This window comes from Charadrius vociferus, unplaced genomic scaffold, assembly GCF_000708025.1.
Source record: "Charadrius vociferus isolate BGI_N301 unplaced genomic scaffold, ASM70802v2 scaffold161, whole genome shotgun sequence".
Taxonomy (NCBI): Eukaryota; Metazoa; Chordata; class Aves; order Charadriiformes; family Charadriidae; genus Charadrius; species Charadrius vociferus.
This window is the reverse complement of record NW_009646928.1, coordinates 2,878,421-2,901,934: the sequence shown is the minus strand read 5'-3', so window position 1 is coordinate 2,901,934 and position 23,514 is coordinate 2,878,421. Positions and strand designations below refer to the sequence as shown.

At 36.6% G+C, this 23,514-nt stretch overlaps 1 protein-coding gene across 1 annotated transcript in view; it reads left to right on the top strand.

The window, feature by feature from the left end:
• The window catches only part of HAT1 (histone acetyltransferase 1), a 20,010-nt gene extending 1,766 nt beyond the window's left edge, over window positions 1-18,244 (top strand). Inside the window, exons 2-10 of the mRNA XM_009894553.1 lie at window positions 584-659; window positions 2,424-2,544; window positions 8,332-8,511; window positions 8,746-8,867; window positions 9,368-9,472; window positions 9,817-9,923; window positions 12,504-12,655; window positions 13,948-14,064; window positions 17,845-18,244. Coding sequence (XP_009892855.1) covers window positions 584-659; window positions 2,424-2,544; window positions 8,332-8,511; window positions 8,746-8,867; window positions 9,368-9,472; window positions 9,817-9,923; window positions 12,504-12,655; window positions 13,948-14,064; window positions 17,845-18,012 — 1,148 coding nt within the window. The 3' untranslated portion in view covers window positions 18,013-18,244. The remainder of the gene's footprint in view (window positions 1-583; window positions 660-2,423; window positions 2,545-8,331; window positions 8,512-8,745; window positions 8,868-9,367; window positions 9,473-9,816; window positions 9,924-12,503; window positions 12,656-13,947; window positions 14,065-17,844) is intronic.
• Window positions 18,245-23,514: the final 5,270 nt, after the last annotated feature.

Sequence of the window (23,514 nt, the reverse complement as noted above, 5' to 3'; positions counted from 1 at the left end):
GGGGGGATCACCAATTACTTTGGTAACATTCATACAAGTACTGGTACAGTATTGGTGCAGCTGTTTTATATGTAACTGTGCTGATTCTCAAACTTGGACATGAAAGTAAATGCACATAAACATTTCTTTCCATTATCACTCCATGAAAACCGCCTACAGTGAAGTGTTCTCACCTGCGTGTAGGAGCAGAATGAGAACACAACATTGATTACATGATCGGTCTGGCTTACTGTGGTAATATCCAGCTGGGCGGTGTCCTCAATGTTCAAGATGAAGTTAAAGGCAGTATCATTCAGGAGATAAATATATACAAAATATGTACATGTATACATCTGTGTCAGTTTCTCAGTTTTATTCTGCTTAATGATTTGATCTCCTCAGATCAAACAACGTGCATCAAAATTATGCGAGATGTCTTCATTTCATTTGTATGCCAGCTTCACGTGGATAGGTTCGTAATTGAAGTTATCTTGACTCTGTAGTGGAAGAATGCATTAACATCTAGCAGGGTATTTGTGGATAAGCAAACTGAAGCTGATAACTTGCTCATGCTCTTCTTTCTTTTTTTTTTTTTTCCTCTCAGTTCGCTTTCCTGAGGATTTGGAGGACGACAACACAACATTTAATCCAGAGTATAGCCATCAAGTGTTTGGAGATGAGTAAGTTAAAGTATCCAGAGTCAAATTAATAGGTCCAGAAGGGGAAAGTTGCATCCAAATTGTTAGAAAACAAGAAATCCTGCTATACCAACCTATTTTTGAATGACATGGCAGTTTTATGACTGTGTAGTTAAACAGTGGCCTTGGTGCCTAGCTCAGAGTTTGAGCCTGTAGTAGTTTTATACGCTATTTTTAAGGTAGATAAGCAGAGAATGAAATACCTGATTTTGCATTCAGAATTACTTGTTTAAGTGAGTTTTGTGTTTGTGGCATTTTTCTAAGGTTAAGAAAGGATTATCAATTCTTGCTAATAACTTTCACAGTAATGTGCAACAAAAAACCACTCTCTAGCAGCAATGTATCAATTTTTTTTTTACTAACACATGGGATTTTTAGCGAATAAAATATAGAAGTTCAGTATGAACTTAAACTCACATTGTTGACTGTTCTAGAACATTGAATGTAAACTGTATTGAATTCAGGGGTTTATTTTCTCTAATATATACACTTGTAACCAGTTAGACATGCAGGGGATACAGAAGCTATGGAAAAGTATTGTTTCTTTTTTATTTTCAGATATGCTGACTTTCATTAATATAGTAGGGAAGTTAGCTACTATGTCCCAAGTGCTAAAGTGTCGTTTAGTATTTTCAGTAGAGTGATACTCAAAAATCTAGCCATAGTTTAAAAAAAAAAAAACAAAACAAAACAAAAAAACCAACAAAAAACTTAGACACTAAGGAAAACCCATGTGCACGTGTCTGCGGTCATCTTGAAGTAGTTACATTTCGTAACTTTCAGTTCCTTTAAAAAGCATTCAAAGTACTCCAAATAGGATGAACTACCTATATTAGTTGTAATTAAATTAGTTATACTATTACACACCTACTGCAGCTATCATTGACAATAATTAGACTTTTAGTAATGGGAGAACTCTCCAATCTATCAGTATAACAAGCAGATTCTTCTTCTGGCACTTATACTTCAAATTTTAAATTATAAATGTGCTACTGCAAGAGAAAAATATCAGTTAAAAAAAAATAACTATGCATTAAAATAACAAGAAAAGGAACCTGTTTCTTTGTGAACTTTACCACTTTCTACAGTTTAGTTTTTTGCCAGAGAATAAATTCTCTATACTTCACATCAGTACAGTGTTTATGTTCAGGCAACTCATATTTTCAAAGTGTAAAAAAGGTTTTTGCCATTCCATGCCTCTATTTTTTTTTTTTTGCATTTATTCAGTTCTAGTTAGATTGGATAGCTACATAGAAACTATCCACCAAAGCCATGCTTATAGCTATGACTGGTTATCTGTCTGTGTTTTATACAGTATAAATTGCAGCAGTATATTCCAAAATATTATGCTACACTGCAAAGTCAGTTTTAATAAATGTTATTGATCCATTAATATAAATAAACGTTAATGAGTTTAAGCTATTGAGAACCATAAATGTAGTATTAACTATTTCAGGTATTCTTTCTTGAGCGGTACATTAAGGGCAGAGACACTGCCTTACTGCGTTCAGGAACATGTTCTATTTCTCCACTAGAGGAGCAAACTAACTAGTAGAAATAGCGTAAGGCATAATCTCTGTCTAGATGGAGCACATCCAGTTTGATTCCCTTTTCCTGTTATGAAGCTTAGTATACCTCACTGGGACAGATGATGTGAACTTCAAATTATTAAATGAACGCTTTGTGATGTCAATGTTTTGCTGTGAAACTTAAGGAGTTCCTGATTGCTCTGTTCTCTTTCCTCAGTGAAGTTGCCTTTGGCTACAAGGGACTGAAGATCCTGTTGTACTATATCGCTGGTAACCTATCAACACTCTTCCGCATCGAATATACGTCTAAAGTTAATGAAAAGTTTGACTGTGTGGAGGTAAAGACAGAACCAGACCTGCACTTAAAATATTATTGAGAAGGTTTAGCTGGGATTTGGACAAGAATTCTAAGTTTAGTAATTGCCCACCCAAACATGTTTTATGTTAAACAAACAAAAGTTTCCTTTGCAAAGATGGAAAATGCTTTGAATGTCATCTATACGTTTTCCCATTGTTCCTCCTTTGACTGCAGTGCCATCAAGATTGTGTCAAACAGTACAGTCAAACGTGAGGTGCTAATACCAGGGCCAGTTTCACAAAAAAACACAACAACTTGGCAAGTCTGTATTTCCATGTTAACTGTCTCCGGGGGGAGGACTAGCATTGGTGGGTTTTAAATTCAGTAAGAAGGAAAAGGAGGTGTCTGTAAACACTTCATGAGGTAGAATACTTGACTGTGTTTCTTCAAATGGCAAATGTGGAGAACAAGTAGGGCAGAAACACGATTAGAAACTTTTGGGTATCATATATGGTTTATATCTTAATTAAAGGAATACAATAGTACAGTTACCTGCAGGATGTTTTGTTTGGTTTGGGACTTTGAGGTTGTTGTTGGTTTGGTTTTTTTTTTTACTTTTCTCTTCTTGCCTACGAGTTTTCCAAGCTAACAGAATACTTGTAGAAACTTTTTTTTTTTTAATTCTTCTGCCTGTATCCTCTCACAATAATTTTGAGATAGCCCCACAAAAGCTAAGCTAATCAGTCTTTCAGCCAGCTGAAGAAAGGTATATGGAACTTACAATTAGGAATAAAATATCTTCTTAATGTTTTTAACTGTTAAATACTTGTATGAATATCAGCACAGGTACTCAGAGAAACCCAGTTTTTCAGAGTGGTCTCTGATGCATTAAGAAAACTTAGTATCATATGAGTTTTAGTTATAAGGAAGAAAAAATGGAGTTGATTTCTTTCTAAAACAGCTATCGACATGGTTACTGATGAATCTTCCCAATACTCTGTAGTGTGAAATGGCTATACATTTGCATTGACCAGATTACTCTTCCTGAGAAGTTTGCTGTTTTTTGTTTTTTTTTTTAAAAAAAAGCAAACATCTTTATGACTTCAAGCTATGTTTTAGTTGGAGTTTATTTAAATATTTTCAAGGAAAGACCTATTCTACATGAAAAGGTACTGGAATGACTGTTAAATGAATTTTAAATATTTGCCCTTCCTTCTGAAATACTTTTGCAGCTAGGGCAACATATCTTAGGAGTGAAAGGTCATGCTCTTCAATCTTTAGGTTTTTAGAAATAAGGAAAAAAGGAAAGCCTGTTGGCAAAGTAGTAATTGTTAAAATAAAACGCTTCAACCTTTCACCAGTATAACTTAAAAATCATGTGACAGTAGGAATCCACATCACAGCACCTTTTTACTCACAGTCTATATTTTCTGTACAAATAACAAAGCCACTTTACTTTTCTGGAGGTACAAGCAAGGTAAACAAAGTCTGTCGCCCTAAGCACACTCTGCAACTTTTTTGGTCGCTCAGAATCCTTGCTTCTTTCAAGCCCTGTTTTCTTTACTGAATTATTTCTCCAATTGCTTAAGAGTTTGAGATGGGTACTAAAAAGAGGATCCTATTGAGTGAGGCTTCTGTATCCTTTCCAGAGTATTTACAAGCTTTGACTGAATCAGAAGAACATGATAGCTTGCTCAGTGCTTCCTTTGGTATTCTTAACACTGCACATTCAAATATGCTGCTCATATGGCTATATCTAAACCTTAGGTAAGGTTAAAAGATACGGTGGTCATCAGTCTTGTTCTGCATTTGTTTTTTTCCATTAGTTTAACCACCTTGAGATATGAATGCATTTGCAGAGATTGAAACATAAGCTGTCATTACAGCGGGGTGTTAACTTAGAAAAGTAAATGTTAATATGCATTTAAATTAACTGGCTGCTGATCTTGGCTCCTTCAGGATAATCGTACTACGATGCAGACTATCTGCTATACAAGACAGGTAATCTTTGTGCTGTGAATAGATGGTGTTTAGGAAAGGACAGCAATCTCCGCCTTTAACATAACCAGTTACAAGTGAGAAGTTAGTTTTAATGCTCTGCAAAGTTATTCACAGCTTAGGATTTTGTATCTAAATACCCAGTCATTCAACAGCAGGTGGTTTTATTCTGTGATACTTAGTTCGGTTCCATCATTGCTAAAGCAGCTGCTACAATCTCTGCTAGGGACTGACAGAAACATTCCTCCCATTATTTTTTTCCTCCAAGATCTTTACAAACATGAGGGAAAAAGATAAGATCCTCAAATGTCAAGAGCCAGTCATGTTTATGCATCTTAGTATCATCTCCCTAAAGATGGATCCAAACCATGTTAGTGAGGAAGGCTCAACAAAGTATGATCATGTTTTGAACAAAAGCTGCCAGTTAATGAAAATGGACAGAATTTATCCCTTGGATGGAGCTGATTCTTTCAAATATCCAAAGAGAGGCTGCTTTCTTCTAGTGTAAATATTAATAGCATTGACCTCCAGATTGCTTGCTGCTTTGAGATTTGCAGCTGTTCAAGTATCCTCCTTTTCATCTGGATTTTACGATGGGGTGGGGGAAAGTATTTCACTAACCTCCAAAACAGTCTTTACTACAAATGTATTTATCTTGCTTTGCAGCTGGTCTAATACATTTGCTTTATACAAAAGTTAATGAAAGTGTAATTTTAATACTGGGCATCTTTGTTTTTTTTAAGTAATACTACTGGTCGCTCCATTGCTCCCCACTAGATTAATGCATATAATTGTTAGAGAAATTCAGCTTTCAAATATGTTTCTATAATTATTTTAGATGAAGCCACTTTGAAACAGCATCTGTATGGTATACAAATGCCATAACTGCCTGTTAGCACAAGAATAATCTCTATATTAACATTAGCCACAGTCACATGCAATGTGTAAAGAGGCACTGCCCACTTAGTCCCACTACAAATCAAGTTTAGTTGCAAGCCTATACCAAATTCCCCATCATCACCTCGCATGATTCTGATTATGGTGGTAATACATTACAGGCAGTGCTTCCATGAACCATAAGCTCAGCAACTCTTGGCTGGCTTGGTTCAGGTTTTTGCATGCTTCATTGTAAGTGGCTTTGCCTATGTTTAACACTGCTGCAGTAGTCAACTGGATTGTTTTTCTGAAGAGAAACTTGTGCATCATCACATGTATCCATGCCAATTGATGAGATAGGAGTGCCTTGCTCTGATAAAAGAAATTAACCTCTCGCCAATATCAAAGAGGCACACAAGGGAAGGGCAGTAAACAAATTTTTGGTAACTACTTGGATTATGAGCACCTCAGAAGTGTTTGGAAATTGCCTACTATGTAATGAATGTTTCCATTAACAAATATGGGTATTAATTAAGCAAATTAGTTGTATGGTGTTGATATTCCAGGACTTACTGAAAATTGGATCACTTTAACTTATGCAACCACTCAAACTGAGGATTCTGGGATTTCCTCTGTAAGAAAGGAACATCTTTTTAACCCTAAAAGTAACTGAAGGTTATAGTTTCTTTTCTTAATTTATGTCAGGCCTGAGTTCAAGGGGAGAGAACTTCTAGGAGGCAGTAGGTGGAAATATGTCGTGGTCGTATAGAACTAAGAAGGATTATCTACTGCTTTATCTGCTAAGACTCTGTTCTCATTATTTAATTCTTTCTATTTTATGGAAAACAAGATTTTTTTTTTGTGGTGGCAGCCAGTGATGTATGCATTATCGTACATGCTTTCAGCAGGTAGAAGTTTGTTTTCCTTATTAACACTAGTGAAGAAACTTAGAAATGTAAGGGAAGCAAATTACTTGAACGTTATTTATATAATACTTCATACTGCATATTCACCCTTTTTAGATATCTTCCGCATAGTCTGAGTTGCTGAACTCATGCTTGGAAGTCTTGGTTTAATTCTAGATTATTTTTACATGCCTTTTTTTCAGAGATAAAATGAAAGTCTCTATAGATTCTTAGTTGTGGTTTCCTACAGCTTTGTCAGCAGTGCAGACTTAAGATCTGTGTAAACAATGCACTTGCACAGTTTAAAAAAAAAAAATCTAAAATGTCTTCCATACAAATAGTTTTTCTTAATGTAATTCATTGATTCTGAAAAAGAAAAAGGCTAATTTTGTGTAATGCAGGTAAACCAGTAAGTGTAAAGAAAATATGTTTAACTAATATTGCTTTAAGAAGAATAGCAGAGGTTCCAATAAATGCAGCTCCTTTGTTTTGAGAATGAAATGGATGTAAAGATTGTACGCGTTTTAACTGGGTTCTTACACCAAGTATTGTAGAGCTATATTTTAACTGCTTAATAGCTCTCTCTATAAATATAAATATAAATGTTGGTAGTACCAAACCATTAAGAATAAAACTTGTTTGTGCTGAACTACATCCATCTTTCTCTACGCTAAAAATGTAACTGAATGATAAAGTGCTATTCATTTGCAGGTGCATTGCTTCTACTTAAGGGACTATGGTTGAAAGGACAGGAATTAGTAGCATGTTGTATTAGCCTTTTGTAGTGTATTTTGTTCTAAGCATCTTAATTTCCCTGTTTTGAATGCTAAGTAGCAAGGGTCTTGGTTTTGAACTAATACCCATCATGCATGTAAACGGTGTGAAAGAGCTGCTTAGTAAGTTAACACAAAGTGTTCTTGTGTCAGTCCTTGTGGAAATAGATACAATACAAACATTACAGCTGAACTCACGGCAAACTCCATTAAGTAAAAACCTGGATTCATTGTCCAGAGCAAAGTTTGAATTGAATGTAAGCTCATTTTGTTGAATGTAATGTCAGGCTTTTAGGGGTTGTATTGAGGAGTACGGTTTTGTTAAGTTGAGACCAATTCATTAAGTTTTATTGCCTGGTGAGAAGCAGTAATACGTTATTGTGAAACTTCATCAAATATTCATGGTTAAAAAGAAGTAGTAAATGTATTCAATCAAGTGGTCTTTTTGGGGTCTGAAAAGGATTATGAAGTCTGCTCAGCTGATAGTCTGTAACTTTCACTTTGGTTATCTGAAAAGAGTAATTTTAACCTCTGAATTTAGTTTTGGTGTTAGAATATTTCTTCCCCAGTATGTTAGACTATAGGTCAGATTTGCTGACGGTATTCTTAAATTATATTTTTATTATTTCATGTCAAACTTTGTTTTCAAAATGTTCTTTGATTTGGATGCAGGATGTTGTCTTCTGAGTTTATAATGTGTTTTGCAGCGGATCCTATAGGCAGGCATTTCAGGCAGGGAGATCTAAGAATGCAAAAGTGTGCTAGTTGTCACTTTCCTGTTTGGGAACTACCAGTTTTGGTCTGTGTCCCTTTTTCTCCACTTCTAGTTCTGCACCACCTAATACCTCTTGTAAACTGCTTGTTTGGGAACCTGGTTTCTGCAAGGCTGTGTAACATAGCCTTGGAGAATTGATGGCTGGAGAGTTTTAGCTTCTCGATATGCTGCACTTTCAGAATAGCTATCAACACTCTTAGGTTTTACTTGAACAAATGTAACAATCTGTAAACATAAAAATGTTGATGAACTTATGCTGTAACTGCAAGCTTTTTGATGCTTACAGTGGCTGGATCGTGACCTTTCTAGATCTCATCAGTGCAGCTCCTTTACTTGCTGGAAGGTCGCTACTGAACAACAGGAACGCTTGCTTTTTCTTTTTTTAAATTACTGTTAGGCCATAGCACCTCTTTTATATTCATTTCTTATACCACAATAGTGACATCAGTGCTGCCTTTTTCTAATCTTCCATTGATCCTGCCCCCTTTTATAATCTCCAGGCAGACGATGTTGAAAGTAAAATTAGAGAAATCATTCCTCCTGGTTTCTGCACAAACACAGATGACTTTGTGTCTCTGCTGGAGAAGGAGGTCAACTTCAAGCCCTTTGGAATGCTGCTACACACATATTCTGTCCATAATGAGGAAGCTGGTGAAGATATAACATATCAGATATACAAGGTATGAAAAATAAGTGAAACTTTGGCTTTTGAGCAACAAAATTAAAGCCTATTTAGCGGTCATGCACTTTCAGTAATGTTTCAACTATAGTATATAAATACTATCATTTTACCAGTTTATTAATAATTATAAACATGCTTTTTTGTATTGGAGAATTTAATTAGGTTTTGCATAATTTTCTTCCTCTTACATCTGCGATAGGTTTCACCTGACTTCTCCTGGCTTTTTCCCTAGGCCGACATGACATGTCCAGGCTTTCGAGAATATCATGAAAGGCTTCAGACGTTCTTGATGTGGTTTATTGAAACTGCTAGCTTTATTGATGTAGATGATGAAAGATGGAACTACTTTCTAGTGTAAGTACAGTTCTAAAGCAACAGTGGACCTTATTACCTCCACAAAGCCTGCATTTTAATTGTGGCTGGCCAATTATTGGAGCAGTATAATGATATTTTTCCCAGGAAAGAAAAACCATTGTTTATGAGGCTTGAGTTTTCCTCCATTATGCTTTGGGAAACCTTGAGAATAGAGCTGAATTAAATGCTGTTGTCCGTTAGAGCTCTGAATGTAGGCTTAAACAGTAAAATGAGCTTTGCCTGTGTTTTCTTTTACTTGCCACCTATTCATCTTTATAATAGGCAAGTGCACTGAAGTGCTGTAAAGAGGCCTGATTTATCCAAGTTGCTGCACACCAATTAAGTGAATTGTACATTCAGAACATAGCAGGTGTACCCATTGGGCCCTCACAGAGTAGCTTGCTGACACTGAAAATTCAGTTGGAGAATGGAAAAGAAAATGGACACTGCATGGGAGCGCGACTGTAATTGACCTGCTTGGCTTTCTGTTTTATCTGCAGATTTGAGAAGTATAATAAGGATGGAGCTACGCTCTTTGCAACCGTAGGCTACATGACAGTCTATAATTACTATGTGTACCCAGACAAAACCCGGCCACGTGTAAGGTAATTGGCGGCGTAACTCGTGCCTTGCCTTTTATTTCAGAAGAGGGAACTGCTGAAGTTCCCAATACTTGTTTATAATGGTGTTGATTTGTTTAAAAAAATCCCCATTATTAGCTGGCTATGCACTGATTTATTTCATTGTTCCCTTCTTGAAGCAGAGGGAATCTCAAACGAGTTTTGAATATTTGGCAATTTTAAGACTCCGTTAAAAACTATATTTTAACATGAAGATTCCTTCTATGTACTTTAATCTAAAATGAAATACCATTTTGGTTTTACGCCTTTATATTATAATGTTTGCAAATCTATGCATTCGAACTGAAAATACATTCCTTTTCCTGTAGCCAGATGCTGGTCTTGCCACCGTTCCAAGGAGAAGGCCATGGTGCTCAGCTGCTTGAAACAGTGCATAGATACTATATGTCTTCTCCTACAGTACTTGACATAACAGGTTTGTGTTAAATTTTTGACTCGGTTCACCTGTTTAGTAAGCAACTTGTAGCATTCACAGGTTGTTAGCCTGCAAACTTTCATGTGAATTTGTCAGAATTAATGGCCTTTTGAAGATTTAGCTTCAGCTCAGTTCAGGATTAATAGTACCCTGGTTTACAGAAGAACTGTATATAATGTAGCTCCTTAAATTCTTTACTTAGAGAACAGCACACTGGGAAAATTCAATCCCTAGCATGAACGGATTACCAGCTAATTAGCCATTTTATTGTGAGATACACAGCTGAGTTTGCCAAGAGATCAAGCCTTGTCAAATTCCTTGTTCAACTTCTATTAGCCAAAACTCAAAAGTGTGGGGGGAGCAAACTAAAATAGCATATTAATTAAGCGTGCAAGCCAAAATTTTACAGACAGCAAAAATCCATAGAGAATTTGTGCTCCAGGAACATGTATTGCTGGGTGAAGGCACCCATGATATTAGAGGTGTGTGCACAAATACCTAAAAATAAATAAATTAAAAAAAAATTAGAAAATGGCAGAGGGTAAAAAAAAGTGTATGTGCATAAAAAATGCAACATAAAAATAGCTACAAACATGACACCTGTCCTGTGGTTTCAAGTACAATATAGGAAGAAATGCAGTTCAAACACAGGACTTGACCATTCAATTCTAGGTGCTGTCTCGGTCTTCATCTTAGTTAGAAATATCCCCCCCCCATTCTAATTAAAATACAATAGAACGCTTTCTTTCATAATGCACTGCTGCAGATAATTGTAACAAAGTAATCCACTTCATAATTTTAATCCAGTTCATAAGAAGCTAAGAAAGTATAACTTTGCTTATGCAACAGGAAATCATGTGCATCATGCATTTACTTTTTTCTTTTTTTTTAATAGCGCAAAGCTTTACATAGCTTTTATAGCTGAGGATAAGCAGGATCTTAACATGGTACTGCATAAATCATGTGACATGTTCATGGCTCAGTGCCTTAAACACAGGCTTGTAGCAAACAGTAAGTGTGCCCTAAAATAGACTTTAATTACTTTATGGAATAAAGCAGGAGCAAGCTTGCAATATTCTACATGGCACTCAAGTTATGGAAATTAAGACTTTCACAAAATTATTTCTTGTCCTTTTTGAGAGGGAAATCAGACAATCTTGATATGGGCAGGATATTTAGTTGCATAGGATCTAAAATTTTGAAATAAAGCCTTTAACCTTTCTGAAAAGAGGAAATGAAGATCTACTTAACTTCTTTGAAAGAGCTAATGGGGTTTTTTTAAAAAAAAAAAGGTTCCTTGGTAGTTTCACATTTACGACGTTCTGCTTAAGCTTGTCGTCCTAACTGACACAAGCGAAATGTATGGTGATGGTTCTTACTGTACAGAAACTGCCTCATCTTTCTTAACTAATCTGAGCAAAAAGGAATTGGATCAAATAATTTTAGTACAGCTTCTCCAACCTCTTTTGCAGAATGAGTGCTATAAGAGTTGCCTTACAAGATTAGGCCTCTCGTGCACAAAGCATTTTAACTGACACAATCATAAGCATTCTCCAATACAAAAAATAAATTGCCAGTTGTACAGTGCTGCAGATACACAGCAAAAACTTCTTTCCCAGTCCCTCTTCTTGGTAACTTGTGGTTTAAGGACGATCAAAAGCTAATAAATTTCAACTATTTACAGTGGTCCTCAAAACTAAGAAAAACACAGCTGGGATATAAGCTGCTTAGCAGTAAGTTCTACAATGCTAGTCCGTGGAAAAATGGGGGGGGGGGGATGACGACACATGACCTTGCTACTTATTTGTAATAAGCCTGTTTTAGAGTTAAGTAAGGAAGAAAGAAATATATTCACCACGCTATCAGTGTTTTCCTTCTGCATAGTTCATAAAGTGGAAACAAAGTTGCATATGGGACCATGTTGATGTTCACAAAAGCTAGTCTCAACTTCGGTGTTTTTTTCTAAAGCAATAGTTTTGATAGTTATGCTGCCATTTTAAGCAAAATGAAAGTAACTTGAAATTGTGACCAGCTTTTGCTTAGGTCCTTCCAGCCTTTTAATTTTGGATAAGGTTGTCCTTTGGGTCCTTGTACCTTTCCCTGTCTTCCTTGCTAATAAAGACTATAACTCATGGTCAGTATGTGTCTTTGGCTGGTTTAGTTGTATACACTAGGATAGTTTCGCCAGTCTTTTTCCACGTAATTAGTGTTCTAGTAGGTCTGCAACTCTGTCAAATATAGACTAGATTGAACATACAAGAAAAAGGGTTTATACATAATTTTCTTTTCCCAAGGAGCTGAATTGGATTAAACATTTATATTGTCAGTCTTTTAGAAATGCGTATATAATACTGTACAGTACTGCACACCAAAATATTGGAAGTTTTTCTTCCTGCAATCTTTTTAATGTCTGCTGTCAAACATCTAAAACTTTGATAGTGGTACTTACAATTAAGCACAGTTGTCTATATATTGATGAATACTGTATCTGCTTTTGTTTTCCATAGTTCTTTGTAATTACATACCAGAGATGAAGAAACAAATAATATTGGTATTAACTATGTGCTTTTTTATTTCTAGCTGAGGATCCATCTGAAAACTATGTGAAGCTAAGAGACTTTGTTCTTGTAAAGCTCTGTCAGGATTTGCTTTGCTTTTCTCCAGGAAAGTTAATGCAAGGTTTCAGTCAAGAAATGGTGATGGAAGCTCAACAAAAGCTGAAAATAAATAAGGTATTAAATCATAACAGTTGTAGTTGGGCATATTCTCATCAAACTAGTAGAATAACAATTTAAACACAGAGGTGAAGACTTGGAATTTGCACACTCTGATTTCAACAGATTTTTAGGATGTTATCTGAAAGGCAGATACCTAGCTTATGGTTTTAGGTAAATGCTTTTTTTACCTACTGATTCTGTTGATGTAATAGAATTTGACACGGTTTCCATTTCTTTCCAAGTATATTTATACAAATAACATGTTATTTTGGGAATGCAAAACACTAAAGTAGCAAACAAGTGCTACTAAGGCAGCTCTAAACACTTGGAGATCTGAACAGTTAAATTGAACAATTAAATTTGCTGGTAATATCAGTGAATGATTAAACTCATTAGTGAGTATCATAGTGAAAAGGCAGAGTTGGTTAATTAAAAATGTGTTTGTGGCTCAATGAAAACTTTGAGGCTTGAGGGGTATGGGGTGTGAAGCCATATTCAAATGTGTTCATGCAAATGGTTTCACTTGTGTAAGGAAACTACACCTACAGTCTTCTGTGCCTGATACCTTAAACTTGAAAGGATGAATAAGTTGGTTTGGTTTTTTAATAGTATCTGAACATGTGCTAGTGTAGCAAAGAAACCGTCCTATTTTTGTTCTGTTGCTCAGCAAAAGAATACTTGGTTTTAACTTATGTTTTCATACAGATGCAATAGTTAGTAGTAATATAGTAGCAACATGGTATTTTTTTTTTATTCCCAGATGTGATACTAACTGAGCTTGGTTCCAAAAGCACTTCAGTTTTTGCATTTACCGATTCTTTCATTTTCTTCCTTAGTAAACAGAAAACTTTAAATACTGTTGTTTCATTCTCATATTCAGAACCTTCTGGGGGCCTTGTAAAGGGCTGTAGATATATGTAGGTTATTAAAATTAGCAAAGTAGATACTGTTTAGTAAAATATTGCTTAATGACACTCTAGTTCCAGTCCTTCGGATCTTTGAGGTATTTTTGGACTCTGGCTTCTGGACTCCTTTACAGCAGGTCCTTGAAGCACCTCTACAGCTGGTGCAACACTTTGAGAGATCAGACTCTGGTTGTGTGGAAGAAAATGGTTTTGAAGGAAAGAGAAGAATGTTTATTCATTTAACCTGACAGATAGAAGGATGGGTTTGACAGAGGCTTTGTCCATGCCTCTGTCTTCTGATAAGCTGAGGAACGTCTCTAATATTTCAATATTTCTGCACTTTGAGTTCTGTTGAGTGACCTCTATTCAGACATGGTTTTTATTCTCCTTCCTGTTCATTAGCACCACACAAGACGAGTTTATGAAATTCTCCGATTGCGTGCAACAGACATGGGTGATGCAGAACAGTCCAGAAGCTATCGGTTGGACGTTAAAAGAAGACTGATTGGCCCCTATAAGGTGTATATAACTTAAGTATCATTTAATACTTATTTCAAGGTTAATTATACTTGATTTTACTTTCATTTCCATAAATGTAGTTGATGCCAATTATGTTGCCAATCAACTACTATTAGTTATGCAGTCTTCAACTGACACGTATACAGATGCAGAGAACATTCATGCATGGGAGTGTTGAGGAATCCTGTGTTTGGCTCCTGACTGTTTCCTGCCCAATTCCAGCAGGAAGTTACTACTAAGCTTATGTTATCTAGCTACATGTGGCATTATGCCCAGGTGGGGAAAAAATGTCAATTTCTTGAAAAGGTTAAAAATATCTTAGGCAAGAGGTAAATGCTGTAATAAGTTTACACTGCAGACTAGGTATAGTTTAGATTTCTATTTTACTTGGTAGCTGTGTCTTTACAAAACAGCTTGCTAGGAGTAGTCTACCCAGGTCAACATAGAACTCCAGGTAGATAGAATATAAAGTAATTTCAGCAGTAAAGTTTTAGCAAATACTAACTTAGTGCAAAGTAATTTTTTTTTTTTAGTTCCTATTAAGTATGCGTCTCAGGATCTTCAACATAGCTGGTCCATGTTGCATAAACTGACCTTTTGAGATGCAGATGGGGAAAAAAAATCCTAGTTGCTAATGGCATAGGTCTTTGTATTAAGAGTCAAAAGACCACAAATAAATCTAGGCTTATTGCTGTAACTAGCCTGTTAGCTACTCTCTTCTATTATGTACTTGCTAAGCAAACCAAAACCCTGTTGGAAAAATTTCGCAAAGTATGTGAAGTACCTTGATTAGCTTGCAAGCCTTCATAAAGCAGCACTTACCGTGTTATACCAAAATAGCAAAACTTTGATTGTGTTCCTGTTGGACTTAGGGGGACTGTTAGCAGAAAGGAGAACCCAGCACTGTATTAAATAGTTGCCTGATCTGGAGATAAGACCATATCATGCTGAGTGGCAGGACCTTAATCAAAACACTTTCTATTCTTTCGTGAGTGTCTTGTCTCATTTGCTGACTTTCACTCAGTGTCCACTACAAACAGGGCCATGAGTTTTCAGCTAACAGGACTGTTACGTGGTTTCAATTCATTCACTCAGCACCGAAGTCCTACAGGGGAGATCAAAAATTCCATGAGCAGCTTCAATTCTAGTGCTTTTAGCAGTTGTTTCTACTTCAGTCTTTGCATGCAATAAATGCATTAATAGAGAATGAATTTTGTATTGCTAGATATGCAATATTGCTACTTCAGAATATTGCATTTTTAATTTTTCAGTTTCTTCAATGAGGATTCAAAGAATCCTTAAAGCAGCCAACACCCTTTCCCTGATTAAGTTTCATGTTCTGAAATATAGCCATCTTGTTTATGGTAGTTCTACCTAGTAAACAGCTTACTTGTGCACTTGTTTTAAACAATATTTCCAATAAATCTTGGTCATGATGCTGTTGCCAAAAACGTTTCAGAACTGCAATGAAACTAACTTTTGATATATATATATATAGAGAGAGAGAGAGATAGTAATTTGGAGGGGAGGAGAAGAAATTTTAATAAAGGATCAGGTATATTACCACATATTCTAATGCTGGTATCATTTTTTTTTATATAAAGCACTTTACAGCACTGTTCAAATGATGCTATCCAGATGTAGAATAATTCTGAATTGCCACTACCTTAATTTAGTAAAAATGGTATCACAGCTATTTCCAGGCTTACAGTAGCAGAAATAAAACTGTGTGCAGAAACCCCAGGAAAAAAAAAAACCTGCAATACATCTGTTCCCCTTGAAGCCTTTGTATTAGCAAGGAGGTTGTTGCTTAAAATACTGAGATTTTTATATATATGGCATCATTAGATTGGAATAACTGATACAGCTGACTATGTTGCTCTCTGTGTAAGTGCTACTGCTACAGGAAATAAGATTCAGTATCTTGGGGAACAGGGCATCACTCTAAGGTAGTTCAAAGGGTGAGCAGCTTGTGAAATTTCAGTTTCACTGTGGCTTCTCCATTTCTGAAGAACTCTGCTATTCATGCTCGTTAGTGGACTGTGCTGGTAGACATGTCTTCTTGATCATGTCTTTGTTCTTCATGTCATCCCTTCTGGAAGTAAACACCACTACTGTGCTGCTTTTCTTAATAATAAGGCTTTGTTTGGGTTTGCTACTCGACCAGAATATATTTTTCTGCCCAGCCCAATAACTTGCTCCCAAAAAATCCTCTTGAAACTGCCCAGGTAAAATGACACTCATTGCAGGTTTCAGAATCTTGTGTAACTGGATATGCTGGTAGTATATTTGGAGGGAAATGGCTATTGAAACAACTGATTATCTGAAACATGCAGAGGAAGTTTCCTTTTTCCCTGGAACTTAGAGAGGGCCTAACACTACAGTTTCACACGTAATGGGCAGTTAAAAGCTGACACCTTTTTTTTCCAGAGCTAATATTTATAATCTTAACAGATATTCCTGGTAATTAAACAGACTTTTAATTCATTCTAGAATAAGGAGATTTTAGTTTTTCTACTGACAGAAGCTTGCTGAGAAGGTACTTGTCTCTATTTTCATTTGGGCAACTTACCACGTGTTTTGAGTATCTTACTCATTTTGCCTAGCTAGAGCTAATGTGACTCTAAAATTTGGACAGCTATGCTGCTTTTGACATCCTTTCTACAAGGAAGTGTTTCTTGAATATTGGTCAGAAATGTGTCTGGAGGCCTCATCAGGACTCCAATACAGAATCTTCTTTTCTGAACTGAACTTTGCCTATCTGTGGGACACTATCAAAGTTTTTCTGATCTTACTCATTTACAGTTTACTGAGGTCTTCACTCCCTCCTCCTGACTCTCAGCGTCAATCATAGAAAGAAAACACATTTTCCTTTGAGAGATAAGTGTAAGATTAAATAGAGTACAGAAGGGCTTTGGTTTTGAGATTGATGGTAGAAGTAGAATAGTTTGGGAAAAATGTGTTGTTTTAATAAACTATAATTCTATGAGTATTGCTAAGACATTGATAAGATGCCAGGCATACATAATGCATATATTTTTTTTTAATGAAATGCTGAATGACGTTCTGCTTTTACAAAGCAAGGGAAGACTGAAGAATGGAAAGTAACTAAGGAACTAAGCAGTTCAGAAATAGATTCCAGCTGTATAAAAAAATATATGTGGGGAAAGGAAAAACACCTCAAAATAGTATTTAAGAAACAGGTAAAAATTTATGTATGTGACACAGCAAGGGGAACTCCTCATCTTCTTGCTGTACAAAACATGGTTATGCTTGTAAATAATCTTACTGCATTTCAGTGCTCTTACTGCTAATCCCTAGTAACTTTTGAGAAATTTGTAACAATTCCTGAAATGTTTTCTGTGTACAGGAGGCTTAAAATTAATTTTTGAAAGTCAATTATGGGGAAATGAGTTGGTTGAACAGCCACATAATGGGACAACAGTATGATTAATTTCAGCATAGAACTAAATATTTTGTTCAGTTTTCTACATTTTAAGTTTTTCATGCCATACATCTTCAGTATTAGAACTACCATTAGACCTAATCTATTTGGTTAAGGAAAAACTTTGAAACCATTTCTTGCTTCACTGGTTCATTAGTAGTACAGAAACTACGAGAGTTTAACAGAAACGATGTCCTAATCAAACACTGTTACTGTTTTTCTTATGATTAGGGACATCTTAAAGAACTAGATACTGAAATTGAATAAATTCAACGAAATACCATATTCTTGGTGATTATTGGTTGTGTTCAAACTACTATTTTTTTATTGCTTAGAAAAAGCAGAGAGAACTTGCCAAGATGAGAAGGTGTCTAAGACCAGAGGAGCTGACGAATCAGTTGAACCAAATAGACCTAAACATGCAACACGAACAGTTAGAAGAGAGCTTCCAACAACTTGTTTCAGATTACCGAAGAGTCCTAGAACGACTTGCACAAGCATGAGGATTCTGCCTGTACAGGAAACTTGCAAATTTCTATACAGTGTTGTAAAGCACATCCTTAATTGCCACTTCACTGCAAAAAATCTCATGTGACGTTTTAATCACATTAAAGGTGACTTGTGTTTCTGTGCATTCTGAATATTTTCTATTTTTGTGTTGTAGATTTTTAAATGTTGTACTTCAGGTTTGGGGGCACTTATTGCTGAAATAAACAATGTAGATTCTCAGATACAGTATCACTTCAATTGTATGAATTTTCTTTTACCCTTCTGTTTTGCCTCAGGATTTAATATGATACCTGAATAGCAAGTTGATACATAAATCTGTGCAATATAAATATTGCATCTCTCTTAAATTTACCCAACTTGATGCTCCTGAGGCTGTTCTATTGGATCCTATTGTACTGTGTTAGGGCTTGTGCGCTCTTGGGTCTAATGTCATATGAGCAGGTTACAGGACTGGTTGTGTGGTCTGGCTGGCGTGCTCCCTGAGTACAGGCTCTTTACCCTTTCGTAAAAGTGGATCCTGCGCCCATAAGCTATCAGACCTGTTCTGCTTAAGCCTCTAAAGGGCCTTGGGCGTATTCTTTTTCAACCCCCCCAAGTTTTCAGGTTCACATTTTCAGGAAAGTACCTCACAGCTGGGGAAACAGACTTTGTAAGGACTCCAAAAGCACTTCTACTTTAGCTAGCGTGAGAAACACAAATCTGTAGGAAGCAAGTGCCTTTAGTTATTTCCTTGACTCTGTTCTGCCATCCATTATGTCATGATTTGGGACGGTTTATTTCTCAGGCTTGAGATCCTCCTGTCTGTCTTCCTTCCAAGGAATAAATTACAGTACCTTTCATGTAGTTCAGACTTTAGAACTGATTTGTCTATCACTGAAATTTATTAACCATTGAAATTTATTGATCATTGACATTATTAACCATGTTTTATGGTCCTAATGGGATTCAGGCCCAGCTTTCAGAACTGGAGTTTGTAGACTGACAGTTCTCCGCTAGCATCTTACATGATGTGGAGAAAAAGTGTAATGTTTCCCAAATGTTTAAAGCCTGTGGATTTTTTCTATTAAATTCTTTTTAGAAATTTTAATTCTTCTGGCTAGGATGTCTTGTTTGTATGAGATGTCATTCATCTCCTGTAGTATCCAAATCTATTATACTCAATAATAACAATTTTTAAAAGATCTCTCCTGATTGTAATAGTAAGCCTGAAGGTAAGTTGTGGGATCTGGGTGGGTTGGGATGGGTTTTTTGTTTGGTTGGGTTTGGTTTCTTATTGAACGTGTTCAGGTGTTGGTGATAAGCCAGAAGACGGGAAGCTGAACTGAAGAACTGTGCTTAGATTTGGTTTCTGCATAGGGGTCCAGGATACTTCCTGTGCTTCTGGGCAAGGCTGCACTAACACTACCTGAACTTTTGCATTGCTAAGGCTGAAGCCACTCAGGAAGAAGCTCAAGCCTTTTAAGAAACTGCAAGACTGACAAGAAAAATCACTGCCTAATGGGCTGTTTGCCCACTTAGATGGGTTGAACGTTGTTTCCCTCTTCATAAGTTATTTTTCTTGGGGTGGGGGAGCATAAAAAGGCAGAAGAGTCTAGCATTATCTGTTCCTTTCATACTTTCAGTACCTGATGTGGGAAAAGAGGTTTGTCTGCTGTCACCCTAGGTAATATGGATGTCCCAAAAAGGGCTAAGAAATGTCATGAAATGTAGGTTTGATGCTGGAGGTTGTGAAGTTTGCCATATTTGGTGGTGTGGGATAGATATGAAAGAAACCTACTGAGCCAAAAGGACAAAATCAATTTCCTTGGACAAATAGTGAAACTTCTCTCTCTCAGTGATTATGGCAGATTAATCTTTGCATAATCTATCTGAATATTTCTTTCCCTTTTTATGTTGACCGTGTTGAAAGAGGTGAGCTAGTGCCTCCAGTTCCCTTAGCGGTGAAGGTGCCGTCCTTAGGCTGGGCATGGTTTCTCATTCCCGTGTGGTCTGGAAATATTCAATGCTGTTGGGATGTGCCTGTGGACAGTAAACTTACGACCTGTTTACAGGAATTACTGTGTCAATAATTCTTGGCACCAAAGATATGAATAAACAGCCTCTTACAGACTTAGAAACTTTGAATCCTGCCATCCTGCAGCAGATTACAGCTTCTGCAGCAGTGCTGCCAGGAAAGACCATGTGAGTACTCCCTAATCCATTACAGTTAATTAAGCCAATTATCTGAAACAACCTTCATCAGCAAATTAAACTAGCCCTGCTGACTTTGCCTGAAGTGGTGTAAGAAGTATCTGGACTATCCCTTGGCAGAGAGAAAGAGGCAATAATCTCTTGTATAACGGCTGGAGAACAGAGGTAGTTGTGCTGCTGCTGCTGGGGCAGCACAGGCTGGTTTAGTTCGGCAGGCTTTTGGGGCGAGTCTGTTCAAACTAACATTTTAGAGACTAAGCAGTAATGGTAAAGCTGACTAAACACTCAGGTTTCAGTGGATGCTACCAGACAAATTCCTAGCTTTCTGACTTGCCAGTCTGGATATTTTCTTCCATTGTTTTCAACAGGATAACAAATTTCACCTGCAAGGAAGCTGCAGGTTTCTTGTCTCCAAAGTACACACAGCAGCAACTCCAGCTGTTCAGTGAGTCATATTTGTGAAATAAAGTTTAAAACTGCTTATAAAAGTTTAATAAGTTTTGTGTAACTCCTGTTTATAGTCCTGTAAGAACGTAATTAAGAACAGGGACCTCCTACTATATTTAAACAAATACTTATCAGTGTAGTATAGAAAATAGCATAGCTATCGAGGGTATTGTCTGACTTTTGCATGCTGAGAGAGGACCTGTGAACTAATAACAGCCGTCTATAGAATTGCAATTAAATACTGGGGGGATCTCATTTTGTGGATTTGCAAGCTAACCAATGAACACTGAGGCTTAGCAGCAACTCTTCATCTCTAGATGTTAGGAGTGTAGGAATTGGATAGCTGAAGGCGAAGGCTGTTAGAGCCGTCTCCTATTCCAGGCACAATATGACACTGAAGTAATCCCAGCTAAAAATTATTTTTGTTCAAACATGTAATCTGCTATCCTAGGTTTCTTATCTTAAGCTGCTATTGTTCTTTTGAGTTAATACATATGAAGAGGAACTTAGAGCACTCTAACAATAGGCTTATGTGGTTTAATTTATGACTCTTTTTTCCAGTGTTTTGATTAAATCCAGATTCTTCGGTCACTTCACTCGAACATCAAGTGAAACTTTGCACAACATACTGATACAGAATTTAGAAGAGTTTTGTGTATTTGACTATTCTTTTCAGATTGTGCATAAGATCTGGAAGTATATTTAAAGTTTTTCATCGTAGACGCTGCTGGCATCAGGCTGCTGCTTTGCCCTTCCATCACTGATAAATCCAGTCACAGCAACAGCGAATCTACTTCAAGAAAATTCAGTGAAGTATCTAAAAGGGTGAATTTAGTTCAACTGGCAGAGACAAATTTTCTTTCCATGCAAAGCTATTGTCAACGGTGCTAATGCAAGATTTTGTCCAAAGAGGGAAACGAAGCTCTGAAAAATGTTTGTTTCAAAACCTGGGTCAACCTCTTCCCTTTCATGTACTTTGAAAGATAAAAGTTACCTACTGCAGATACTAAGGAACAACGTCTAGCTCAACAACTAAACCTGAAGAAATACAACAGAATACCTACAGTTTCAGAACTGAGAAAGCAAGCTACCCAAAGCTGCAGGATTTGAAGGCCACTTTAACTGCTGTAGTAGGGGGAATAAAGGTCTACGTAGCTGAAGCGGTATCTTGGACAGCAAATGTTCGTGCCTCCTATGAACAAACACACAGAGCTGCTATGTGGCAGTTTAGGCAATTCAGGACTGACCTATTGTCTCTCTCCGCAATGTCAGCAGGAGGGAGAGCAGCCCATGATGTCTATACGAAGGATTTCTGTCTGCTTATATAGATCATTTTTTCAATTCCTTTTTGTCTCTCACTGAGACTTTGTTGCTCTTTATGTTTCTCCTTTATCATATTGTATGACTGTCAGGCACTAGAAGGCTTGAAAATCTTATGTTGCATATTTTGCCATTTTACCTTTTCTCCTAGTGTCAGTTCTGACCTGATTTCATCAGTATCAAACAGCTACATTTGTAAGCCTATCACCTAAAAGCTTGGAATCTCAGCTTTCAAATTGAAAAATATTATTCTCTAATGCTACTGCTTTGTGAAACATTACTTGCTAGGATAATTTGGACTTGAAGCTGACAAAAAGACAGCATGGTAAAATATTAAAATGCATATCTTATAAGCAAGTTTCTGTTGCAGATATTTCCGTTGTCTCAAAAAAAAAAAAAAATCAACTTAAAGTCATGGGGAACATTTTTTTCCCCATGACATCAATATTTCTAGCCATTTTAAACTGCTGGCTCTTTCTCCAATGATCAGAAAGATCCCAATGGAACCCTGCGTTCTATCTATTAAAATGTTTCATTTACAAAAGGCTATTAACCACACCAGTGGCAGTGTTTGGACTTGTGAGGCTAAAAACTTTAGTGCAACCAGTAAAAATGAAAGGCTATTACACAAAGCAATACAAATAGATGCAAGCTCTGCTCAGGCAGGGCATGCTATCTGCCATCGCACGGACTTGTAACTGCGGAGGGGAAAATTGTAGGAATGGGCTTCCCTCCCTATCAAATCTTTTTTACAATGTGAAAAGACAAATAATGCAAATACCAGATTCTACTCAAAACTACTCATTCAAATACATGCTTACTAGGTTCTTTGTTCCTTACACTAAAGCCTTCAGTAACAGGCATTGCAAGAAATGAGACTACAGACTCTGTATCTGAGCTTTCTTTCAGACCTATAATGGTACAAACTGGTGTAAAAATGACCATTAATCTAACAATTTCCAGATTTCCATGTTCAAAATATTTTTAATTCTCCAGACTAGAGAAGCAAAGAAAAAAGGGGGAAAAAATGTCCCCCTTCCACTCTTCAAAGCTTATTTTGGATATAAGGCTCCCACCCAAATTGAAGGAATCTCAGGTAATGACATGATGAAGACAAAGCCTTGGGAAGAGTGTTTCAGAATTCCCTCTTTGCCATTACAAAAAAACCCCAAAACCTATATAGCAGGAGCAGGACTGTGCGCTGTTTTTTTTCCCTGAGGGTAGCACTAGCTTCTTTCTTTAGCAAATAAAGAACATGTAGCACTGTAAACATTCCTCATATAGGAGGTATGTGCTCCATTTATGGTTGTTGCACAGTTTGAGCTGAAGAGATAAAATGTAAAGGAAATCTAGATCAATGGGAAGAGCTTGACATCCCCTTTTTTGTTTCTAAATGCTATGGCAATAAGGGAGCTGTTCCATGTTCAATAGCTGCTATTTTTAGATGCTCGTTTCTTCCAGTTAAGCCTTCCTCAGAGCTGTATGGTGTGTTCACAGTTTTAAAACTTCCACAGTTTCAGGGGAAAGATAAAATCTTT